This window comes from Hyperolius riggenbachi, chromosome 4 (genome assembly GCF_040937935.1).
Source record: "Hyperolius riggenbachi isolate aHypRig1 chromosome 4, aHypRig1.pri, whole genome shotgun sequence".
NCBI classification, from domain to species: Eukaryota; Metazoa; Chordata; class Amphibia; order Anura; family Hyperoliidae; genus Hyperolius; species Hyperolius riggenbachi.
Genome location: NC_090649.1, coordinates 500,932,272 through 500,951,528, shown reverse-complemented (window position 1 = coordinate 500,951,528; position 19,257 = coordinate 500,932,272). Strand labels below are relative to the sequence as shown.

At 53.6% G+C, this 19,257-nt stretch overlaps 1 protein-coding gene across 1 annotated transcript in view; it reads left to right on the top strand.

Moving 5' to 3' along the window:
• ASB3 (ankyrin repeat and SOCS box containing 3) overlaps positions 1-19,257 on the top strand; it is a 231,854-nt gene that overhangs the window by 22,206 nt on the left and 190,391 nt on the right. The window contains exons 4-5 of the mRNA XM_068233121.1: positions 11,441-11,618; positions 15,039-15,236. Coding sequence (XP_068089222.1) covers positions 11,441-11,618; positions 15,039-15,236 — 376 coding nt within the window. The remainder of the gene's footprint in view (positions 1-11,440; positions 11,619-15,038; positions 15,237-19,257) is intronic.

Here is a 19,257-nt window from a genome sequence, read left to right as displayed (position 1 = left end):
CTGGTGATGGTTGGCCATTAGACCATGTGAGGTCGGAATATCACCGTGGGGAAGTCTTATTGACTGTATTTATTCCTCTTTGATCTGCGCTGACTTCTTAATACTAATTTGGTGGACTTTGGACGTTGTTCATTCTCGGCAGCAATCATATGTTCTATTTCCTTGGCGCTGATAAACTGTTTGCTTGCAGTGTAATATCGCCCACATGAGCCATAGGGCAACATGGACATTACCTTGCACATTAGTTGTCTTTTCAGTGATAACTGACAGCGACTGACATATTTCAGTTCTGACAGAACTGGAAGGGATCGTTGTGAGAAGAGAATGGTAAACTTCTGAGAGCAACGGACGGTGAGGTAAGTATGTCATATTCATTTGCAGGGACATCCGGTATTTATTTTAAATAATTTTACCCGGTTCAGGTTCCCGCTAACCTCCTTAGCGGTATAGCGGTATGTCAGACACTATGTCTGGCATACTGCTCTGTGGCCCCAGGAGTCCCCCATAATAAAATGATTGTCCCAAATGACTGTAAACCATTTAGCTAGCACTAGGGTAGCTAGTACAAGTGTGGGGCACCCGCCGATCCCCCGATCCAGCCAGTTAATACATTACCCAGCCTGGATCCAGCGATCGCTCAGCCTCCCTGCACAGCTCCGGTCTCTCTATGGGGAGGAACAGGTTTGCGCATGATGTTGGTGATGTCATGTGTGATCCTCCCCATAGTGAAGACCGGAGCTGTGCAGGGAGGCTGAGCGATCGCTGGATCCAGGCTGGGTAATGTATAAACTGGCTGGATCGGGGGATCGGCGGGTGCCCGACACTTGTACTAGCTAGCCTAGTGCTAGCTAAATGGTTTACAGTCATTTGGGACAATAATTTTAGAATCGGGCAAAAATGAAGAAAACCTCCTGAGCGGCCGAACGCTCAGGAGGCAGCTGGTGGTAATTCCTGGTGAATGCCTTTCGGATCGGCTCTCGCGCACATTACTGCTTGCAGGTCATGGATTGCCCCCGTTCCGCACATGCAGCGCATGAAGTCGTATGTCACGCTCATATTCCTTTACTGGGTGTGAGTTGTCTGTCATGCGTGTGACTTATTATCCTGGAATAGAGATCACAGCGGAAGCATAAGGAGGCTGAATGACTTTGAACGTTGGCCATGCGGCGGCCATGTTTGCCATGCCTGGGAGATGTTCCCGGTTTTCAGAAGCAGCTGGCCGCTGTAATGTGTGGCCCGAAGCTCCGGCCAAGCCTCTCGCTCTTCATAAACACTTGGCAGCCGCGGCGGGACTGTCACAGTCTTATTCTGGTGACACAAGGAATCGCTATGTATTCTATTCATCAGCATTGCTAAAACGAGCTGGCTGCCATTCAGGGGCACATCACTATTATTCCTGCTCTCAAAGCAAACACCGATAAGGCTTAAGTGCTGCACAGAGACTGGCAGCCAGAGCAGAGATTATGGGGCCTATTTGCTAACTGGCAGATTTGCATACAAATTGATTATACCATTTGCATCATTGTGCTCGGAATACATCCCAGGCGTTCTCTTCCTCCCTGTCTAATTGAAATCACCTCCTCGTTATACACAGTACCCGAGAGCAGGGATCCTGTGTGGACAGATACACCCGAGAGCAGGGATCCTGTGTAGACAGATACACCTGAGAGCAGGGATCCTGTGTGCACAGATACACCCGAGAGCAGGGATCCTGTGTGCACAGATACACCAGAGAGCAGGGATCCTGTGTGCACAGATACACCTGAGAGCAGGGATCAATGTGTGGACAGATACACCTGAGAGCAGGGATCCTGTGTGCACAGATACACCTGAGAGCAGGGATCCTGTGTGGACAGATACACCCGAGAGCAGGGATCCTGTATGGACAGATACACCTGAGAGCAGGGATCCTGTGTGGACAGATACACCCGAGAGCAGGGATCCATGTGTGGACAGATACACCCGAGAGCAGGGATCCTGTGTGCACAGATACACCTGAGAGCAGGGATCCATGTGTGGACAGATACACCCGAGAGCAGGGATCCTGTGTGGACAGATACACCCGAGAGCAGGGATCCTGTGTGGACAGATACACCCGAGAGCAGGGATCCTGTGTGGACAGATACACCCGAGAGCAGGGATCCTGTGTGCACAGATACACCCGAGAGCAGGGATCCTGTGTGCACAGATACACCCGAGAGCAGGGATCCTGTGTGCACAGATACACCCGAGAGCAGGGATCCTGTGTGCACAGATACACCCGAGAGCAGGGATCCTGTGTGCACAGATACACCCGAGAGCAGGGATCCTGTGTGAACAGATACACCCGAGAGCAGGGATCCTGTGTGAACAGATGCTCCCGAGAGCAGGGATCCCATGTGGACAGATACACCCGAGAGCAGGGATCCTGTGTGAACAGATGCACCCGAGAGCAGGGATCCCGTGTGGACAGATACACCCGAGAGCAGGGATCCCGTGTGGACAGATACACCTGAGAGCAGGGATCCCGTGTGCACAGATACAACCGAGAGCAGGGATCCTGTGTGGACAGATACACCCAAGAGCAGGGATCCTGTGTGGACAGACACACCTGAGAGCAGGGATCCTGTGTGCACAGATACACCCAAGAGCAGGGATCTTGTGTGCACAAATACACCCGAGAGCAGAGATCCTGTGTGCACAGATACACCCGAGAGCAGGGATCCTGTGTGGACAGATACTCCCGAGAGCAGAGATCCTGTGTGCACAGATACACCCGAGAGCAGGGATCCTGTGTGCACAGATACACCCGAGAGCAGGGATCCTGTGTGCACAGATACACCTGAGAGCAGGGATCCTGTATGGACAGATACACCTGAGAGCAGGGATCCTGTGTGCACAGATACACCTGAGAGCAGGGATCCTGTGTGCACAGATACACCCGAGAGCAGGGATCCTGTGTGCACAGATACACCCGAGAGCAGGGATCCTGTGTGCACAGATACACCCGAGAGCAGGGATCCTGTGTGCACAGATACACCCGAGAGCAGGGATCCTGTGTGCACAGATACACCAGAGAGCAGGGATCCTGTGTGCAAAGATACACCTGAGAGCAGGGATCCTGTGTGCACAGATACACCTGAGAGCAGGGATCCTGTGTGGACAGATACATACGAGAGCAGGGATCCTGTGTGCACAGATACACCTGAGAGCAGGGATCCTGTGTGCACAGATACACCTGAGAGCAGGGATCCTGTGTGGACAGATACATACGAGAGCAGGGATCCTGTGTGCACAGATACACCTGAGAGCAGGGATCCTGTGTGCACAGATACACCAGAGAGCAGGGATCCTGTGTGCACAGATACACCCGAGAGCAGGGATCCTGTGTGCACAGATACACCCGAGAGCAGGGATCCTGTGTGCACAGATACACCCGAGAGCAGGGATCCTGTGTGCACAGATACACCAGAGAGCAGGGATCCTGTGTGCACAGATACACCAGAGAGCAGGGATCCTGTGTGCACAGATACACCAGAGAGCAGGGATCCTGTGTGCACAGATACACCGAGAGCAGGGATCCTGTGTGCACAGATACACCAGAGAGCAGGGATCCTGTGTGCACAGATACACCCGAGAGCAGGGATCCTGTGTGCACAGATACACCAGAGAGCAGGGATCCTGTGTGCACAGATACACCAGAGAGCAGGGATCCTGTGTACACAGGTACAGTGTAATATATATTTGGGAATACCCTTTTTAAAAAAAAAAAAAAAGCAAAAAATACAAAGTCCTTTTATAGGTGATCCACCACACAAACTGTAAACGCTTCTTTAGAGAGAACTACAGTCCTTAAAGAAAAAACGCTATAGCACAATCTTGCAGTACAAAAAATTAACAACATTTTATTGGCACAATACACAATTCAAAAATAGTCGTTAAATATTTTTACTTGTTTAAATGGTCTTTGCGAGCAACAACAAGGGAAACTTTCATGAAACCAATAAATATCATGGTCTGGCTAGACGTGATGAGCAGTGAACATTTAGGTTAGGCAACGACACACGTTTGTTTCGGGCTTTATTATGCCCTTCATCAGGCCACCATATATGCATAGATCATTCTATAAAAGAAAACACACAAAACACATATTAAAATCCAGGCTCACAGATAAACTCCATGAAAGGACCCCAACACCATAGAACAACCAATGGAAAAGAGAAAAATATGTGGGGTGTCCAGGAAAAAATCTTACACCTGTCATAAAGTGCCAAAAGAGAAAAAAGCAAGAGGGACAAGACAGGAGTATATACAGAGCGTTCTCAGTCTCTAACCCCCCCCCCCCCCCCTACTCCAAAAGCAGAAGAGTATGATACATATCCTCAGAATAAGAATAGGGAAGACCCTCAGAGAAAACATAGGAAGAGTATATACAAGGGGTATTTACATTTCAACTCCTATACTCTGCAGCTGAGGACTCCTCTGTACATCATGAGAGCAGTAGCACAGAGCTTCAGTATAGATTATGAAGGGAGTAGACACAGAGGGCAAGTCATTCTCAGCCCCCATACTCCATGGTAAAGATAGGATACGCTCCCTAATGTATCGAGGACTAGTAATATCAGTCCACATCAGATGGTAGCCAGTGCGGAAAAAATCCAGCATGGAAACAGACATTGGACATTGACAGTATTACCAGCAACATGTAGTGTCTTAGGCAGCCCCAGACACTGGTGTCATTATTTGTCTAACTAGATGTACCGAAGTGCGGCTGCACGCATCAGCGGGGGTTACTGTGCAGGCGCATGTACAAAGTTTTCCGATAATTGGCTGGCGGGAGGAGGGAGGGGCATGAAAATGGGGCGGGAGGGGGGGGGGGTTCATCTGTGTGTTCGGTTGTGTGGCTCTGCAGCAAGCCAGTAAAGCTGCAGAGCCCTAACTTGTCAAAATAGCCTGGTCACTAGGGGAGGTGTAAGCCTGTGGTCATTAAGTGGTCAAAGATGAGAAGCAGCAAACAAGTCAGCAAGGAAGTATTCTGGTGCCGGCATTCATCACAGATTGTGGGAAGGCAAAAGATGCACAATTATCTTATGCTTGTTTTGACTACCTGACCCACACCCGCAACTCACTACCCGTGGCCTGCCAACACCCGCCGCTCACTACCCGTGGCCTGCCAACACCCGCCGCTCACTACCCGTGGCCTGACCCACACCTGCCGCTCACTACCCGTGGCCTGACCCACACCCGCCGCTCACTACCCGTGGCCTGACCCACACCCGCCGCTCACTAACCACACCCGCCGCTCACTACCCGTGGCCTGACCCACACCCACCGCTCACTACCCATAGCCTGACCCACACCTGCAGCTCACTACCCGTGGCCTGACCCGCACCCGCCGCTCACTACCCGTGGCCTGCCAACACCCGCCGCTCACTACCCGTGGCCTGACCCACACCCACCGCTCACTACCCGTGGCCTGACCCACACCCGCCACTCACTGCCCGTGGCCTGACCCACACCCACCGCTCACTACCCGTGGCCTTACCCACACCTGCCGCTCACTACCCGTGGCCTGACCCACACCCGCCGCTCACTACCCGTGGCCTGACCCACACCCGCTGCTCACTACCCGTGGCCTGACCCACACCCACCGCTCACTACCCATAGCCTGACCCACACCCGCCACTCACTACCCGTGGCCTGACCCACACCCGCCACTCACTACCCGTGGCCTGACCCACACCCGCCGCTCACTACCCGTGGCCTGCCAACACCCGCCGCTCACTACCCGTGGCCTGACCCACACCCACCGCTCACTACCCATAGCCTGACCCACACCTGCCGCTCACTACCCGTGGCCTGACCCACACCCGCCGCTCACTACCCGTGGCCTGACCCACACCCGCTGCTCACTACCCGTGGCCTGACCCACACCCACCGCTCACTACCCATAGCCTGACCCACACTTGCCGCTCACTACCCGTGGCCTGACCCACACCCGCCGCTCACTACCCGTGGCCTGCCAACACCCGCCGCTCACTACCCGTGGCCTGCCAACACCCGCCGCTCACTACCCGTGGCCTGACCCACACCCACCGCTCACTACCCATAGCCTGACCCACACCTGCCGCATGAAAATGGGGCGGGGGGGGTTCATCTGTGTGTTCGGTTGTGTGGCTCTGCAGCAAGCCAGTAAAGCTGCAGAGCCCTAACTTGTCAAAATAGCCTGGTCACTAGGGGAGGTGTAAGCCTGTGGTCATTAAGTGGTCAAAGATGAGAAGCAGCAAACAAGTCAGCAAGAAAGTATTCTGGTGCCGGCATTCATCACAGATTGTGGGAAGGCAAAAGATGCACAATTATCTTATGCTTGTTTTGACTACCTGACCCACACCCGCAACTCACTACCCGTGGCCTGCCAACACCCGCCGCTCACTACCCGTGGCCTGCCAACACCCGCCGCTCACTACCCGTGGCCTGCCAACACCCGCCGCTCACTACCCATGGCCTGACCCACACCTGCCGCTCACTACCCGTGGCCTGACCCACACCCGCCGCTCACTACCCGTGGCCTGACCCACACCCGCCGCTCACTAACCACACCCGCCGCTCACTACCCGTGGCCTGACCCACACCCACCGCTCACTACCCATAGCCTGACCCACACCTGCAGCTCACTACCCGTGGCCTGACCCGCACCCGCCGCTCACTACCCGTGGCCTGCCAACACCCGCCGCTCACTACCCGTGGCCTGACCCACACCCACCGCTCACTACCCGTGGCCTGACCCACACCCACCGCTCACTACCCATAGCCTAACCCACACCTGCCGCTCACTACCCGTGGCCTGACCCACACCCGCCGCTCACTACCCGTGGCCTGACCCACACCCGCTGCTCACTACCCGTGGCCTGACCCACACCCACCGCTCACTACCCATAGCCTGACCCACACCCGCCACTCACTACCCGTGGCCTGACCCACACCCGCCACTCACTACCCGTGGCCTGACCCACACCCGCCGCTCACTACCCGTGGCCTGCCAACACCCGCCGCTCACTACCCGTGGCCTGACCCACACCCACCGCTCACTACCCATAGCCTGACCCACACCTGCCGCTCACTACCCGTGGCCTGACCCACACCCGCCGCTCACTACCCGTGGCCTGACCCACACCCGCTGCTCACTACCCGTGGCCTGACCCACACCCACCGCTCACTACCCATAGCCTGACCCACACTTGCCGCTCACTACCCGTGGCCTGACCCACACCCGCCGCTCACTACCCGTGGCCTGCCAACACCCGCCGCTCACTACCCGTGGCCTGCCAACACCCGCCGCTCACTACCCGTGGCCTGACCCACACCCACCGCTCACTACCCATAGCCTGACCCACACCTGCCGCTCACTACCCGTGGCCTGACCCACACCCGCCGCTCACTACCCGTGGCCTGCCAACACCCGCCGCTCACTACCCGTGGCCTGACCCACACCCACCGCTCACTACCCATAGCCTGACCCACACCTGCCGCTCACTACCCGTGGCCTGACCCACACCCGCCGCTCACTACCCGTGGCCTGACCCACACCCGCCGCTCACTAACCACACCCGCCGCTCACTACCCGTGGCCTGACCCACACCCACCGCTCACTCCCCGTGGCCTGACCCACACCTGCAGCTCACTACCCGTGGCCTGACCCGCACCCGCCGCTCACTACCCGTGGCCTGCCAACACCCGCCGCTCACTACCCGTGGCCTGACCCACACCCGCCGCTCACTACCCGTGGCCTGACCCACACCCACCGCTCACTAACCGTGGCCTGACCCACACCCGCCACTCACTACCCGTGGCCTGACCCACACCCGCCGCTCACTACCCGTGGCCTGACCCGCACCCGCCGCTCACTACCCGTGGCCTGACCCACACCCGCAGCTCACTACCCGTGGCCTGACCCACACCCGCCGCTCACTACCCGTGGCCTGACCCACACCTGCCGCTCACTACCTGTGGCCTGACCCACACCCGCCGCTCACTACCCGTGGCCTGACCCACACCTGCCGCTCACTACCCGTGGCCTGACCCACACCCGCCGCTCACTACCCGTGGCCTGACCCACACCCGCCGCTCACTACCCATGGCCTGACTCACACCCGCTGCTCACTACCCGTGGCCTGACCCACACCCGCCGCTCACTACCCATGGCTTGACCCACACCCGCCACTCACTACCCGTGGCCTGACCCACACCCGCGGCTCACTACCCGTGGCCTGACCCACACCCGCGGCTCACTACCCGTGGCCTGACCCACACCCGCCGCTCACTACCCGTGGCCTGACCCACACCCGCCACTCACTACCCGTGGCCTGACCCGCACCCGCCGCTCACTACCCGTGGCCTGCCAACACCCGCCGCTCACTACCCGTGGCCTGACCCACACCCGCAGCTCACTACCCGTGGCCTGACCCACACCCGCCGCTCACTACCCGTGGCCTGACCCACACCTGCCGCTCACTACCTGTGGCCTGACCCACACCCGCCGCTCACTACCCGTGGCCTGACCCACACCCGCCGCTCACTACCTGTGGCCTGACCCACACCCGCCGCTCACTACCCGTGGCCTGACCCACACCCGCCGCTCACTACCCGTGGCCTGACCCACACCCGCTGCTCACTACCCGTGGCCTGACCCACACCCGCCGCTCACTACCCATGGCCTGACCCACACCCGCCACTCACTACCCGTGGCCTGATCCACACCCGCGGCTCACTACCCGTGGCCTGACCCACACCCGCGGCTCACTACCCGTGGCCTGACCCACACCCGCCGCTCACTACCCGTGGCCTGACCCACACCCGCCACTCACTACCCGTGGCCTGACCCACACCCGCCGCTCAGTACCCGTGGCCTGACCCACACCTGCAGCTCACTACCCGTGGCCTGACCCACACCCGCCGCTCACTACCTGTGGCCTGACCCACACCTGCCGCTCACTACCCGTGGCCTGACCCACACCTGCAGCTCACTACCCGTGGCCTGACCCACACCTGCCGATCACTACCCGTGGCCTGATCAACACCTGCGGCTCACTACCTGTGGCCTGACCCACACCTGCCGCTCACTACCTGTGGTCTGACCCACACCTGCCGCTCACTACCCATGGCCTGACCCACACCCGCCGCTCACTACCCGTGTCCTGACCCACACCCGCAGCTCACTACCCGTGGCCTGACCCACACCCGCGGCTCACTACCCGTGGCCTGACCCACACCTGCGGCTCACTACCCGTGGCCTGACCCACACCTGCCGCTCACTACCCGTGGCCTGACCCACACCCGCCGCTCACTACCCGTGGCCTGACCCACACCCGCCGCTCACTACCCGTGGCCTGACCAACACCCGCCGCTCACTACCCGTGGCCTGACCCACACCCGCGGCTCACTACCCGTGGCCTGACCCACACCCGCCGCTCACTACCCGTGGCCTGATCCACACCTGCAGCTCACTACCCGTGGCCTGACCCACACCCGCCGCTCACTACCCATGGCCTGACCCACACCTGCCGCTCACTTCCCGTGGCCTGACCCACACCTGCAGCTCACTACCCGTGGCCTGACCCACACCTGCAGCTCACTACCCGTGGCCTGACCCACACCCGCAGCTCACTACCCGTGGCCTGACCCACACCCGCCACTCACTACCTGTGTCCTGACCAACACCCGCCACTCACTACCCGTGGCCTGACCCACACCCGCGGCTCACTACCCGTGGCCTGACCCACACCCGCGGCTCACTACCCGTGGCCTGACCCACACCCGCCACTCACTACCCGTGGCCTGACCCACACCCGCGGCTTACTACCCGTGGCCTGACCCACACCTGTGGCTCACTACCCGTGGCCTGACCCACACCCGCCGCTCACTACCCGTGGCCTGACCCACACCCGCCACTCACTACCCGTGGCCTGACCCACACCCACCGCTCACTACCCATAGCCTGACCCACACTTGCCGCTCACTACCCGTGGCCTGATCAACACCTGCGGCTCACTACCTGTGGCCTGACCCACACCTGCCGCTCACTACCTGTGGCCTGACCCACACCTGCCGCTCACTACCCATGGCCTGACCCACACCTGCAGCTCACTACCTGTGGCCTGACCCACACCTGCCGCTCACTACCCGTGGCCTGACCCACACCTGCAGCTCACTACCTGTGGCCTGACCCACACCTGCAGCTCACTACCTGTGGCCTGACCCACACCCGCAGCTCACTACCCGTGGCCTGACCCACACCCGCGGCTCACTACCCGTGGCCTGACCCACACCCGCCGCTCACTACCCGTGGCCTGACCCACACCTGCCGCTCACTACCCGTGGCCTGACCCACACCTGCCGCTCACTACCCGTGGCCTGACCCACACCCGCAGCTCACTACCCGTAGCCTGACCCACACCCGCCGCTCACTACCTGTGGCCTGACCCACACCCGCCGCTCACTACCCGTGGCCTGACCCACACCCGCCGCTCACTACCCGTGGCCTGACCCACACCCGCCGCTCACTACCTGTGGCCTGACCCACACCCACCGCTCACTACTTGTGGCCTGACCCACACCTGCCGCTCACTACCGGTGTCCTGACCCACACCCACCGCTCACTACCCGTGGCCTGACCCACACCCGCCGCTCACTACCCGTGGCCTGACCCACACCTGCAGCTCACTACCCGTGGCCTGACCCACACCTGCAGCTCACTACCCGTGGCCTGACCCACACCCGCCACTCAAGTGAGTGTTCTTATTATTCTCTCCACAGTGCAGATGCTTTACAATAACCTGTGGCTTGTGATTTATCCAGAATTATAAATTATTGTTATTTTTATTATTATAATATTAATAATAATGTGAATGATAAATTACAACAAACCTAAACTCAGTAATATGTAGTAGTAATTAGCTGTTTAAGCCACCCATGTTACCCTAAATATCTTTATATTTTATAAATCTCTTATCAGTGAGGGTCACACTGTGTCACTTCCTGTCTGAGTCAGGACTGAGTCAGCCACTTACATACCTGATATTTAACTCTTTCAGGCAGAGAAAGAAAAAAAGAACACAGCCTAGTTATGTGTGCTAGGCACTGTACATTCACATGTCTATCTCATCATGTCACATGTCAGTTCAGGTATCCTTTAACAATGTGTGAGTTCAGGTTTGACTTAACAATAACTTGCATTTTAATGTACTTCCTGTGTAATGTCGTTATTTATTTTGGCTCTGCTGTTACGCGAGTAGCCTGATGTAAATGTGCTTTAAGGTAAAACACACAGAAATCTGCAGGAATAAAGTTGCTGTCACCATATGCTTACCATGGCCGCCTCATTAGAGCCGCAGTATTTGTTCATCAAGCTAATTTTCCCTGGATTTGCGAATGTGGTTGTAATAAAAGCTGTATTGTGTGTCAGGTGCCGATGTGAACTGCCAAGCCAAAGACAAGGCAACGCCGTTATTCATCGCAGCTCAGGAAGGCCACGAGAAATGCGCAGAGCTGTTACTGAGCGCGGGAGCCGATCCAAACCGCTTCTGCAACGAGGAAGCCTGGCAGCTGCCCGTCCACGCAGCTGCGCAAATGGGACGCCCAAAGTAAGTCGCCTCCTAGCTGCCTGTAATTAAAGACTTCAGCAATCGCATAAGCTCATTACAGATCCTGATTGTTTCCTGTAACAGCGTAATGTCCGATACATTCTGCTAAATATTTTTTAATAGATGGGAATTGCTCAGGGTGTTGTAATGGGCACATGTGTTGTACCGCGCTAATAGCTATTTAATGACGCACGCCGCTTCAGTATTTGGCAATGGGATCTGTGAAATGGGATCAGGTATCGCAGATGAGGCTGGAAGGGGCAAGACAAGGAGAAGTGCAAACATGGAGCGTTTCATAATCTAAAAATATCATTCTAACCATTTCTGTAGTTCTAACGTCTTTCTCATCATTCTGACTTATTTTGCTTTTTTCCAAGCAATTACATAATACAAGAGTTAGAACTACTAATTTATATTCTACTAGTGACTTAGCCTGTTTAAAAATGGGCTAGATCTGTCACTATACCGCCGTGCGCATGCCCCTGTGACGCCCGCCGTGCGCATGCCCCTGTGACGCCCGCCGTGCGCATGCCCCTGTGACGCCCGCCATGCGCATGCCCCCGTGACGCCCGCCGTGCGCATGCCCCTGTGACGCCCGCCATGCGCGCCCCGTGACGCCCGCCGTGCGCATGCCCCCGTGACGCCCGCCGTGCGCATGCCCCCGTGACGCCCGCCGTGCGCATGCCCCCGTGACGCCCGCCGTGCGCATGCCCCCGTGACGCCCGCCGTGCGCATGCCCCCGTGACGCCCGCCGTGCGCATGCCCCTGTGACGCCCGCCATGCGCATGCCCCTGTGACGCCCGCCGTGCGCATGCCCCTGTGACGCCCACCGTGCGCATGCCCCCGTGTGACGCCCGCCGTGCGCATGCCCCCGTGACTCCCGCCGTGCGCATGCCCCCGTGACGCCCGCCGTGCACATGCCCCCGTGTGACGCCCGCCGTGCGCATGCCCCCGTGACGCCCGCCGTGCGCATGCCCCCGTGACGCCCACCGTGCGCATGCCCCCGTCTGACGCCCGCTGTACGCGCCCCCGTGACTCCCGCCGTGCGCATGCCCCCGTGACTCCCGCCGTGCACATGCCCCCGTGTGACGCCCGCCGTGCGCATGCCCCCGTGTGACGCCCGCCGTGCGCATGCCCCCGTGTGACGCCCGCCGTGCGCATGCCCCCGTGTGACGCCCGCCGTGCGCATGCCCCCGTGTGACGCCCGCCGTGCGCATGCCCCCGTGACGCCCGCCGTGCGCATGCCCCCGTGACGCCCGCCGTGTGCATGCCCCCGTGACGCCCGCCGTGCACACACACCCGCCCCTTCTGGTCCCGTCCTCCGGCTCTCTGCACCGTCGGCAGTGTCTCTGTGTCTTGTCCCTGCACATGTACAGTGCTAAGAAGCACTGACACAGGGACAAACACAGACGCAGAGACACTTGCCAATTATATATAGAGATAATATGGCCATGGGTTCTGGAATGTCTCAATGCAATATAAATGCATAATAATACAAATATAAGGGCCATTATCGCAAAAAAAGTAGGCAGTTAAAATCTGACAGAACCGACAGGTTTTGGACCAGTCCATCTCCTCATGGGGGATTCTTAGAGGTTTCTTTGTTTTCAACAGCTTTTCCTGAACAGCAGTTGCAAATTCTAACTGACAAAATAGTGTGCAAAAATCAATTAACCCTTCGCACTCTCACATGCAAATGTTCAAACAAATGCATTCACAGATTCACTCATCCAGGCACAACTGTTATCCCTACAGCTAAATTAAAAGCCAGGGTTTTAGTTCACAGAAGAATGCATTCTTATGCTTAGTCACCTATACTGCGCAGAAGTACCCAGGTAAACATAGGTGTCCTAACACTGGCCCTGATTTTTGCTGTTTTCTAGCCACACCCCCTTCAGCACCTCCCTTTCCCTAATAATTTATTTAATGTCCTAACTAGAGGCGATGTGCCTGGATATATGTATGTTTATTCTTATCATTGACCCCTGTGGCTAGGGTCCAATTCGGTGCACTCCCCCCTTCCCCTGTATGTTTGTCAGCATGCAGACAGCTTATGCTGGTGTATGCGCATGGTGCACATGGACACATAACATTAGCTCCCTTGTGCGATTGGTAAGATGCACTGTCTTTCCCAGGAGAGGAAGTTAGGATGTGTGCTCCTAATCCATTGATAGGTTTGATGCAATGAATGTGTTTGCATGTCTGCACTATGCATGTTACAGGGCCAGAGTTAGGACACCTATGTTTACCTGGGTACTTCTGCGCAGTATAGGTGACTAAGCATAAGAATGCATTCTTCTGTGAACTAAAACCCTGGCTTTTAATTTAGCTGTAGGGATAACAGTTGTGCCTGGATGAGTGAATCTGTGAATGCATTTGTTTGAACATTTGCATGTGAGAGTGCGAAGGGTTAATTGATTTTTGCTGTTTTCTAGCCACACCCCCTTCAGCACCTCCCCTTCCCTAATAATTTATTTAATGTCCTAACTAGAGGCGATGTGCCTGGATATATGTATTTCTAAAATAGTGTGCAAGTGAGTAGGGAGGCTGGCTGGCATCTTACTATTTTGGCAGTTAAATTGCTGTTCAGGAAATGCTGTTGAACAAAGAACAAAGAAAACCCTGAAGAGTCCCCCATGAAGAGATGGAGTGGCCCAAAACCTTTCAGTTCTGTCAGATTTTAACTGCCTACTTTTTTTGGGATAGTTGTATTTTAAAGGGAAACACCAGGCAGACAGCTGAAAACACATCTAAGGCAGCAATATCTAGATAATTGGCACTCATTATGCAGTTGTTAATCACATTAATGGACTACATCTCCCAGCATGCATTGTGGTAGCCTTACCACCCTATCACTATGGACACTTCAGGATCAGAGCAATTTTCACATATCAGTGCTGCTCCCATTAATTCGCCAATAACTTTATTACTACTTATCACACCTAAACAATCTATATAGTGTTTTTTTTTTAGGACAAATTAGGCTTTTGGTGGGTGATATTTTTGTTTAGTAATTTACCTTGTGCTCTATGCATTTTACAGGTAAAATAAGGTCAAAAGAATAGAAAAGGCACACTTACTCAGTTTACATCCATTATAACTTTACAATAAACAGTGCTAACTAGAAGTGAAAGCCACAAATTGTATATTGCCTATCCCTCCTGGTATTACAACAACTTTAGATAATGCTCCTAGTACAATGTATGGTGACAATATCCTAGTACAATGTATGGTGACAATATTGTATTTGGAAATAAAGGTGTCTTGTTTTCTATTTTGTGTATTTTGCTTTCTCATTGTACACTATCAATGATCATAATACCTTATTTGCAGAAATAATAGTAATATACCCTCAAGGCATACATATTTAAAAAGCCAGTGGTGCTGGGTGGGTAATGGCAGCTTTTATACATGTTACAGGATTCTGGAGACCCTGATTACGGTGACAGATCGGGCCTGTGACCAGGGGAGAGGTCACATCAGTCCAGTGTACTCAGCAGTCTATGGAGGCCACAAGGAATGCCTGGAGCTGCTGCTGGCCAGAGGATACAGTCCAGAGGCCCAAGAGTGTCCCCTGTTCGGCTGCAGATCCCCCCTGTGCATGGCCATACAGAGAGGGTAAGATGTACTCTATACTGTGATCGCTGCTTGTGTCATGTGACTATTATACATAATGATCCCCCCTGTACAGGTCATACAGAGAGGGTAAGATATACTCTGTGTCATGTGACTATTATACATAATATTATGTCACAGATAGATCACCCTGTGCAGGCCATACAGAGAGGGTAAGATATACTCTGTGTCATGTGACTATTATACATACTGCTATGTCACAGATAGATCCCCCCTGTGCAGGCCATACAGAGAGGGTAAGATATACTCTGTGTCATGTGACTAGTATACATATTATTATGTCACAGATAGATCCCCCTGTGCAGGCCATACAGAGAGGGTAAGATATACTCTGTGTCATGTGACTATTATACATAATATTATGTTACAGATAGATCCCCCTGTGCAGGCCATACAGAGAGGGTAAGATATACTCTGTGTCATGTGACTATTATACATACTGCTATGTCACAGATAGATCCCCCCTGTGCAGGCCATACAGAGAGGGTAAGATATACTCTGTGTCATGTGACTAGTATACATAATATTATGTTACAGATAGATCACCCCTGTGCAGGTCATACAGAGAGGGTAAGATATACTCTGTGTCATGTGACTATTATACATACTGCTATGTCACAGATAGATCCCCCCTGTACAGGTCATACAGAGAGGGTAAGATATACTCTGTGTCATGTGACTAGTATACATATTATTATGTCACAGATAGATCACCCTGTGCAGGCCATACAGAGAGGGTAAGATATACTCTGTGTCATGTGACTATTATACATACTGCTATGTCACAGATAGATCCCCCCTGTGCAGGTCATACAGAGAGGGTAAGATATACTCTGTGTCATGTGACTATTATACATATTATTATGTCACAGACAGATCCCCCTGTGCAGGCCATACAGAGAGGGTAAGATATACTCTGTGTCATGTGACTATTATACATACTGCTATGTCACAGATAGATCCCCCCTGTACAGGTCATACAGAGAGGGTAAGATATACTCTGTGTCATGTGACTAGTATACATATTATTATGTCACAGATAGATCACCCTGTGCAGGCCATACAGAGAGGGTAAGATATACTCTGTGTCATGTGACTATTATACATACTGCTATGTCACAGATAGATCCCCCCTGTGCAGGTCATACAGAGAGGGTAAGATATACTCTGTGTCATGTGACTATTATACATATTATTATGTCACAGACAGATCCCCCTGTGCAGGCCATACAGAGAGGGTAAGATATACTCTGTGTCATGTGACTATTATACATACTGCTATGTCACAGATAGATCCCCCCTGTGCAGGTCATACAGAGAGGGTAAGATATACTCTGTGTCATGTGACTATTATACATATTATTATGTCACAGACAGATCCCCCTGTGCAGGCCATACAGAGAGGGTAAGATATACTCTGTGTCATGTGACTATTATACATACTGCTATGTCACAGATAGATCCCCCCTGTACAGGTCATACAGAGAGGGTAAGATATACTCTGTGTCATGTGACTAGTATACATATTATTATGTCACAGATAGATCACCCTGTGCAGGCCATACAGAGAGGGTAAGATATACTCTGTGTCATGTGACTATTATACATACTGCTATGTCACAGATAGATCCCCCCTGTGCAGGTCATACAGAGAGGGTAAGATATACTCTGTGTCATGTGACTATTATACATATTATTATGTCACAGACAGATCCCCCTGTGCAGGCCATACAGAGAGGGTAAGATATACTCTGTGTCATGTGACTATTATACATACTGCTATGTCACAGATAGATCCCCCCTGTGCAGGTCATACAGAGAGGGTAAGATATACTCTGTGTCATGTGACTATTATACATATTATTATGTCACAGACAGATCCCCCTGTGCAGGCCATACAGAGAGGGTAAGATATACTCTGTGTCATGTGACTATTATACATACTGCTATGTCACAGATAGATCCCCCCTGTACAGGTCATACAGAGAGGGTAAGATATACTCTGTGTCATGTGACTAGTATACATATTATTATGTCACAGATAGATCACCCTGTGCAGGCCATACAGAGAGGGTAAGATATACTCTGTGTCATGTGACTATTATACATACTGCTATGTCACAGATAGATCCCCCCTGTGCAGGTCATACAGAGAGGGTAAGATATACTCTGTGTCATGTGACTATTATACATATTATTATGTCACAGACAGATCCCCCTGTGCAGGCCATACAGAGAGGGTAAGATATACTCTGTGTCATGTGACTATTATACATACTGCTATGTCACAGATAGATCCCCCCTGTGCAGGTCATACAGAGAGGGTAAGATATACTCTGTGTCATGTGACTATTATACATATTATTATGTCACAGACAGATCCCCCTGTGCAGGCCATACAGAGAGGGTAAGATATACTCTGTGTCATGTGACTATTATACATACTGCTATGTCACAGATAGATCCCCCCTGTACAGGTCATACAGAGAGGGTAAGATATACTCTGTGTCATGTGACTAGTATACATATTATTATGTCACAGATAGATCACCCTGTGCAGGCCATACAGAGAGGGTAAGATATACTCTGTGTCATGTGACTATTATACATACTGCTATGTCACAGATAGATCCCCCCTGTGCAGGTCATACAGAGAGGGTAAGATATACTCTGTGTCATGTGACTATTATACATATTATTATGTCACAGACAGATCCCCCTGTGCAGGCCATACAGAGAGGGTAAGATATACTCTGTGTCATGTGACTATTATACATACTGCTATGTCACAGATAGATCCCCCCTGTACAGGTCATACAGAGAGGGTAAGATATACTCTGTGTCATGTGACTAGTATACATATTATTATGTCACAGATAGATCACCCTGTGCAGGCCATACAGAGAGGGTAAGATATACTCTGTGTCATGTGACTATTATACATACTGCTATGTCACAGATAGATCCCCCCTGTACAGGTCATACAGAGAGGGTAAGATATACTCTGTGTCATGTGACTATTATACATACTGCTATGTCACAGATAGATCCCCCCTGTGCAGGTCATACAGAGAGGGTAAGATGCTATATATTGTCTTTATAGGATATTTATAGGACTTTCCAGGATATGGGCCCCTTCTATGCTCCCTCGGTGGTGGCCGGACCATAGAGAGCTGGGTGGGATGGATGAGCAGTACTATCCTGTCCAGCCACTCAGCCTTCTATGCTCCCTCAGTGGTGGCCGGACCATAGAAAGCTGGGTGGGATAGATGAGCAATACTATCCAGTACAGCCACTCAGCCTTCTATGCTCCCTCAGTGGTGGCCGGACCATAGAGAGCTGGGTGGGTGGGATAGATGAGCAGTACTATCCAGTACAGCCACTCAGCCTTCTATGCTCCCTCAGTGGTGGCCGGACCATAGAGAGCTGGGTGGGTGGGATAGATGAGCAGTACTATCCAGTACAGCCACTCAGCCTTCTATGGTCCCTCAGTGGTGGCAGGACCATAGAGAGCTGGGTGGGATAGATGAGCAGTACTATCCAGTCCAGCCACTCAGCCTTCTATGCTCCCTCGATGGTGGCCAGACCATAGAGAGCTGGGTGGGATAGATGAGCAGTACTATCCAGTCCAGCCACTCAGCCTGCTATGCTCCCTCAGTGGTGGCCGGACCATAGAGAGCTGGGTGGGTGGGATAGATGAGCAGTACTATCCAGTCCAGCCACTCAGCCTTCTATGCTCCCTCAGTGGTGGCCGGACCATAGAGAGCTGGGTGGGTGGGATGGATGAGCAGTACTATCCAGTCCAGCCACTCAGCCTTTTATGCTCCCTCAGTGGTGGCCGGACCATAGAGAGCTGGGTGGGATAGATGAGCAGTACTATCCAGTCCAGCCACTCAGCCTTCTATGCTCCCTCAGTGGTGGCCAGACCATAGAGAGCTGGGTGGGTGGGATAGATGAGCAGTCCTATCCAGTGCAGCCACTCAGCCTTCTATGCTCCCTCAGT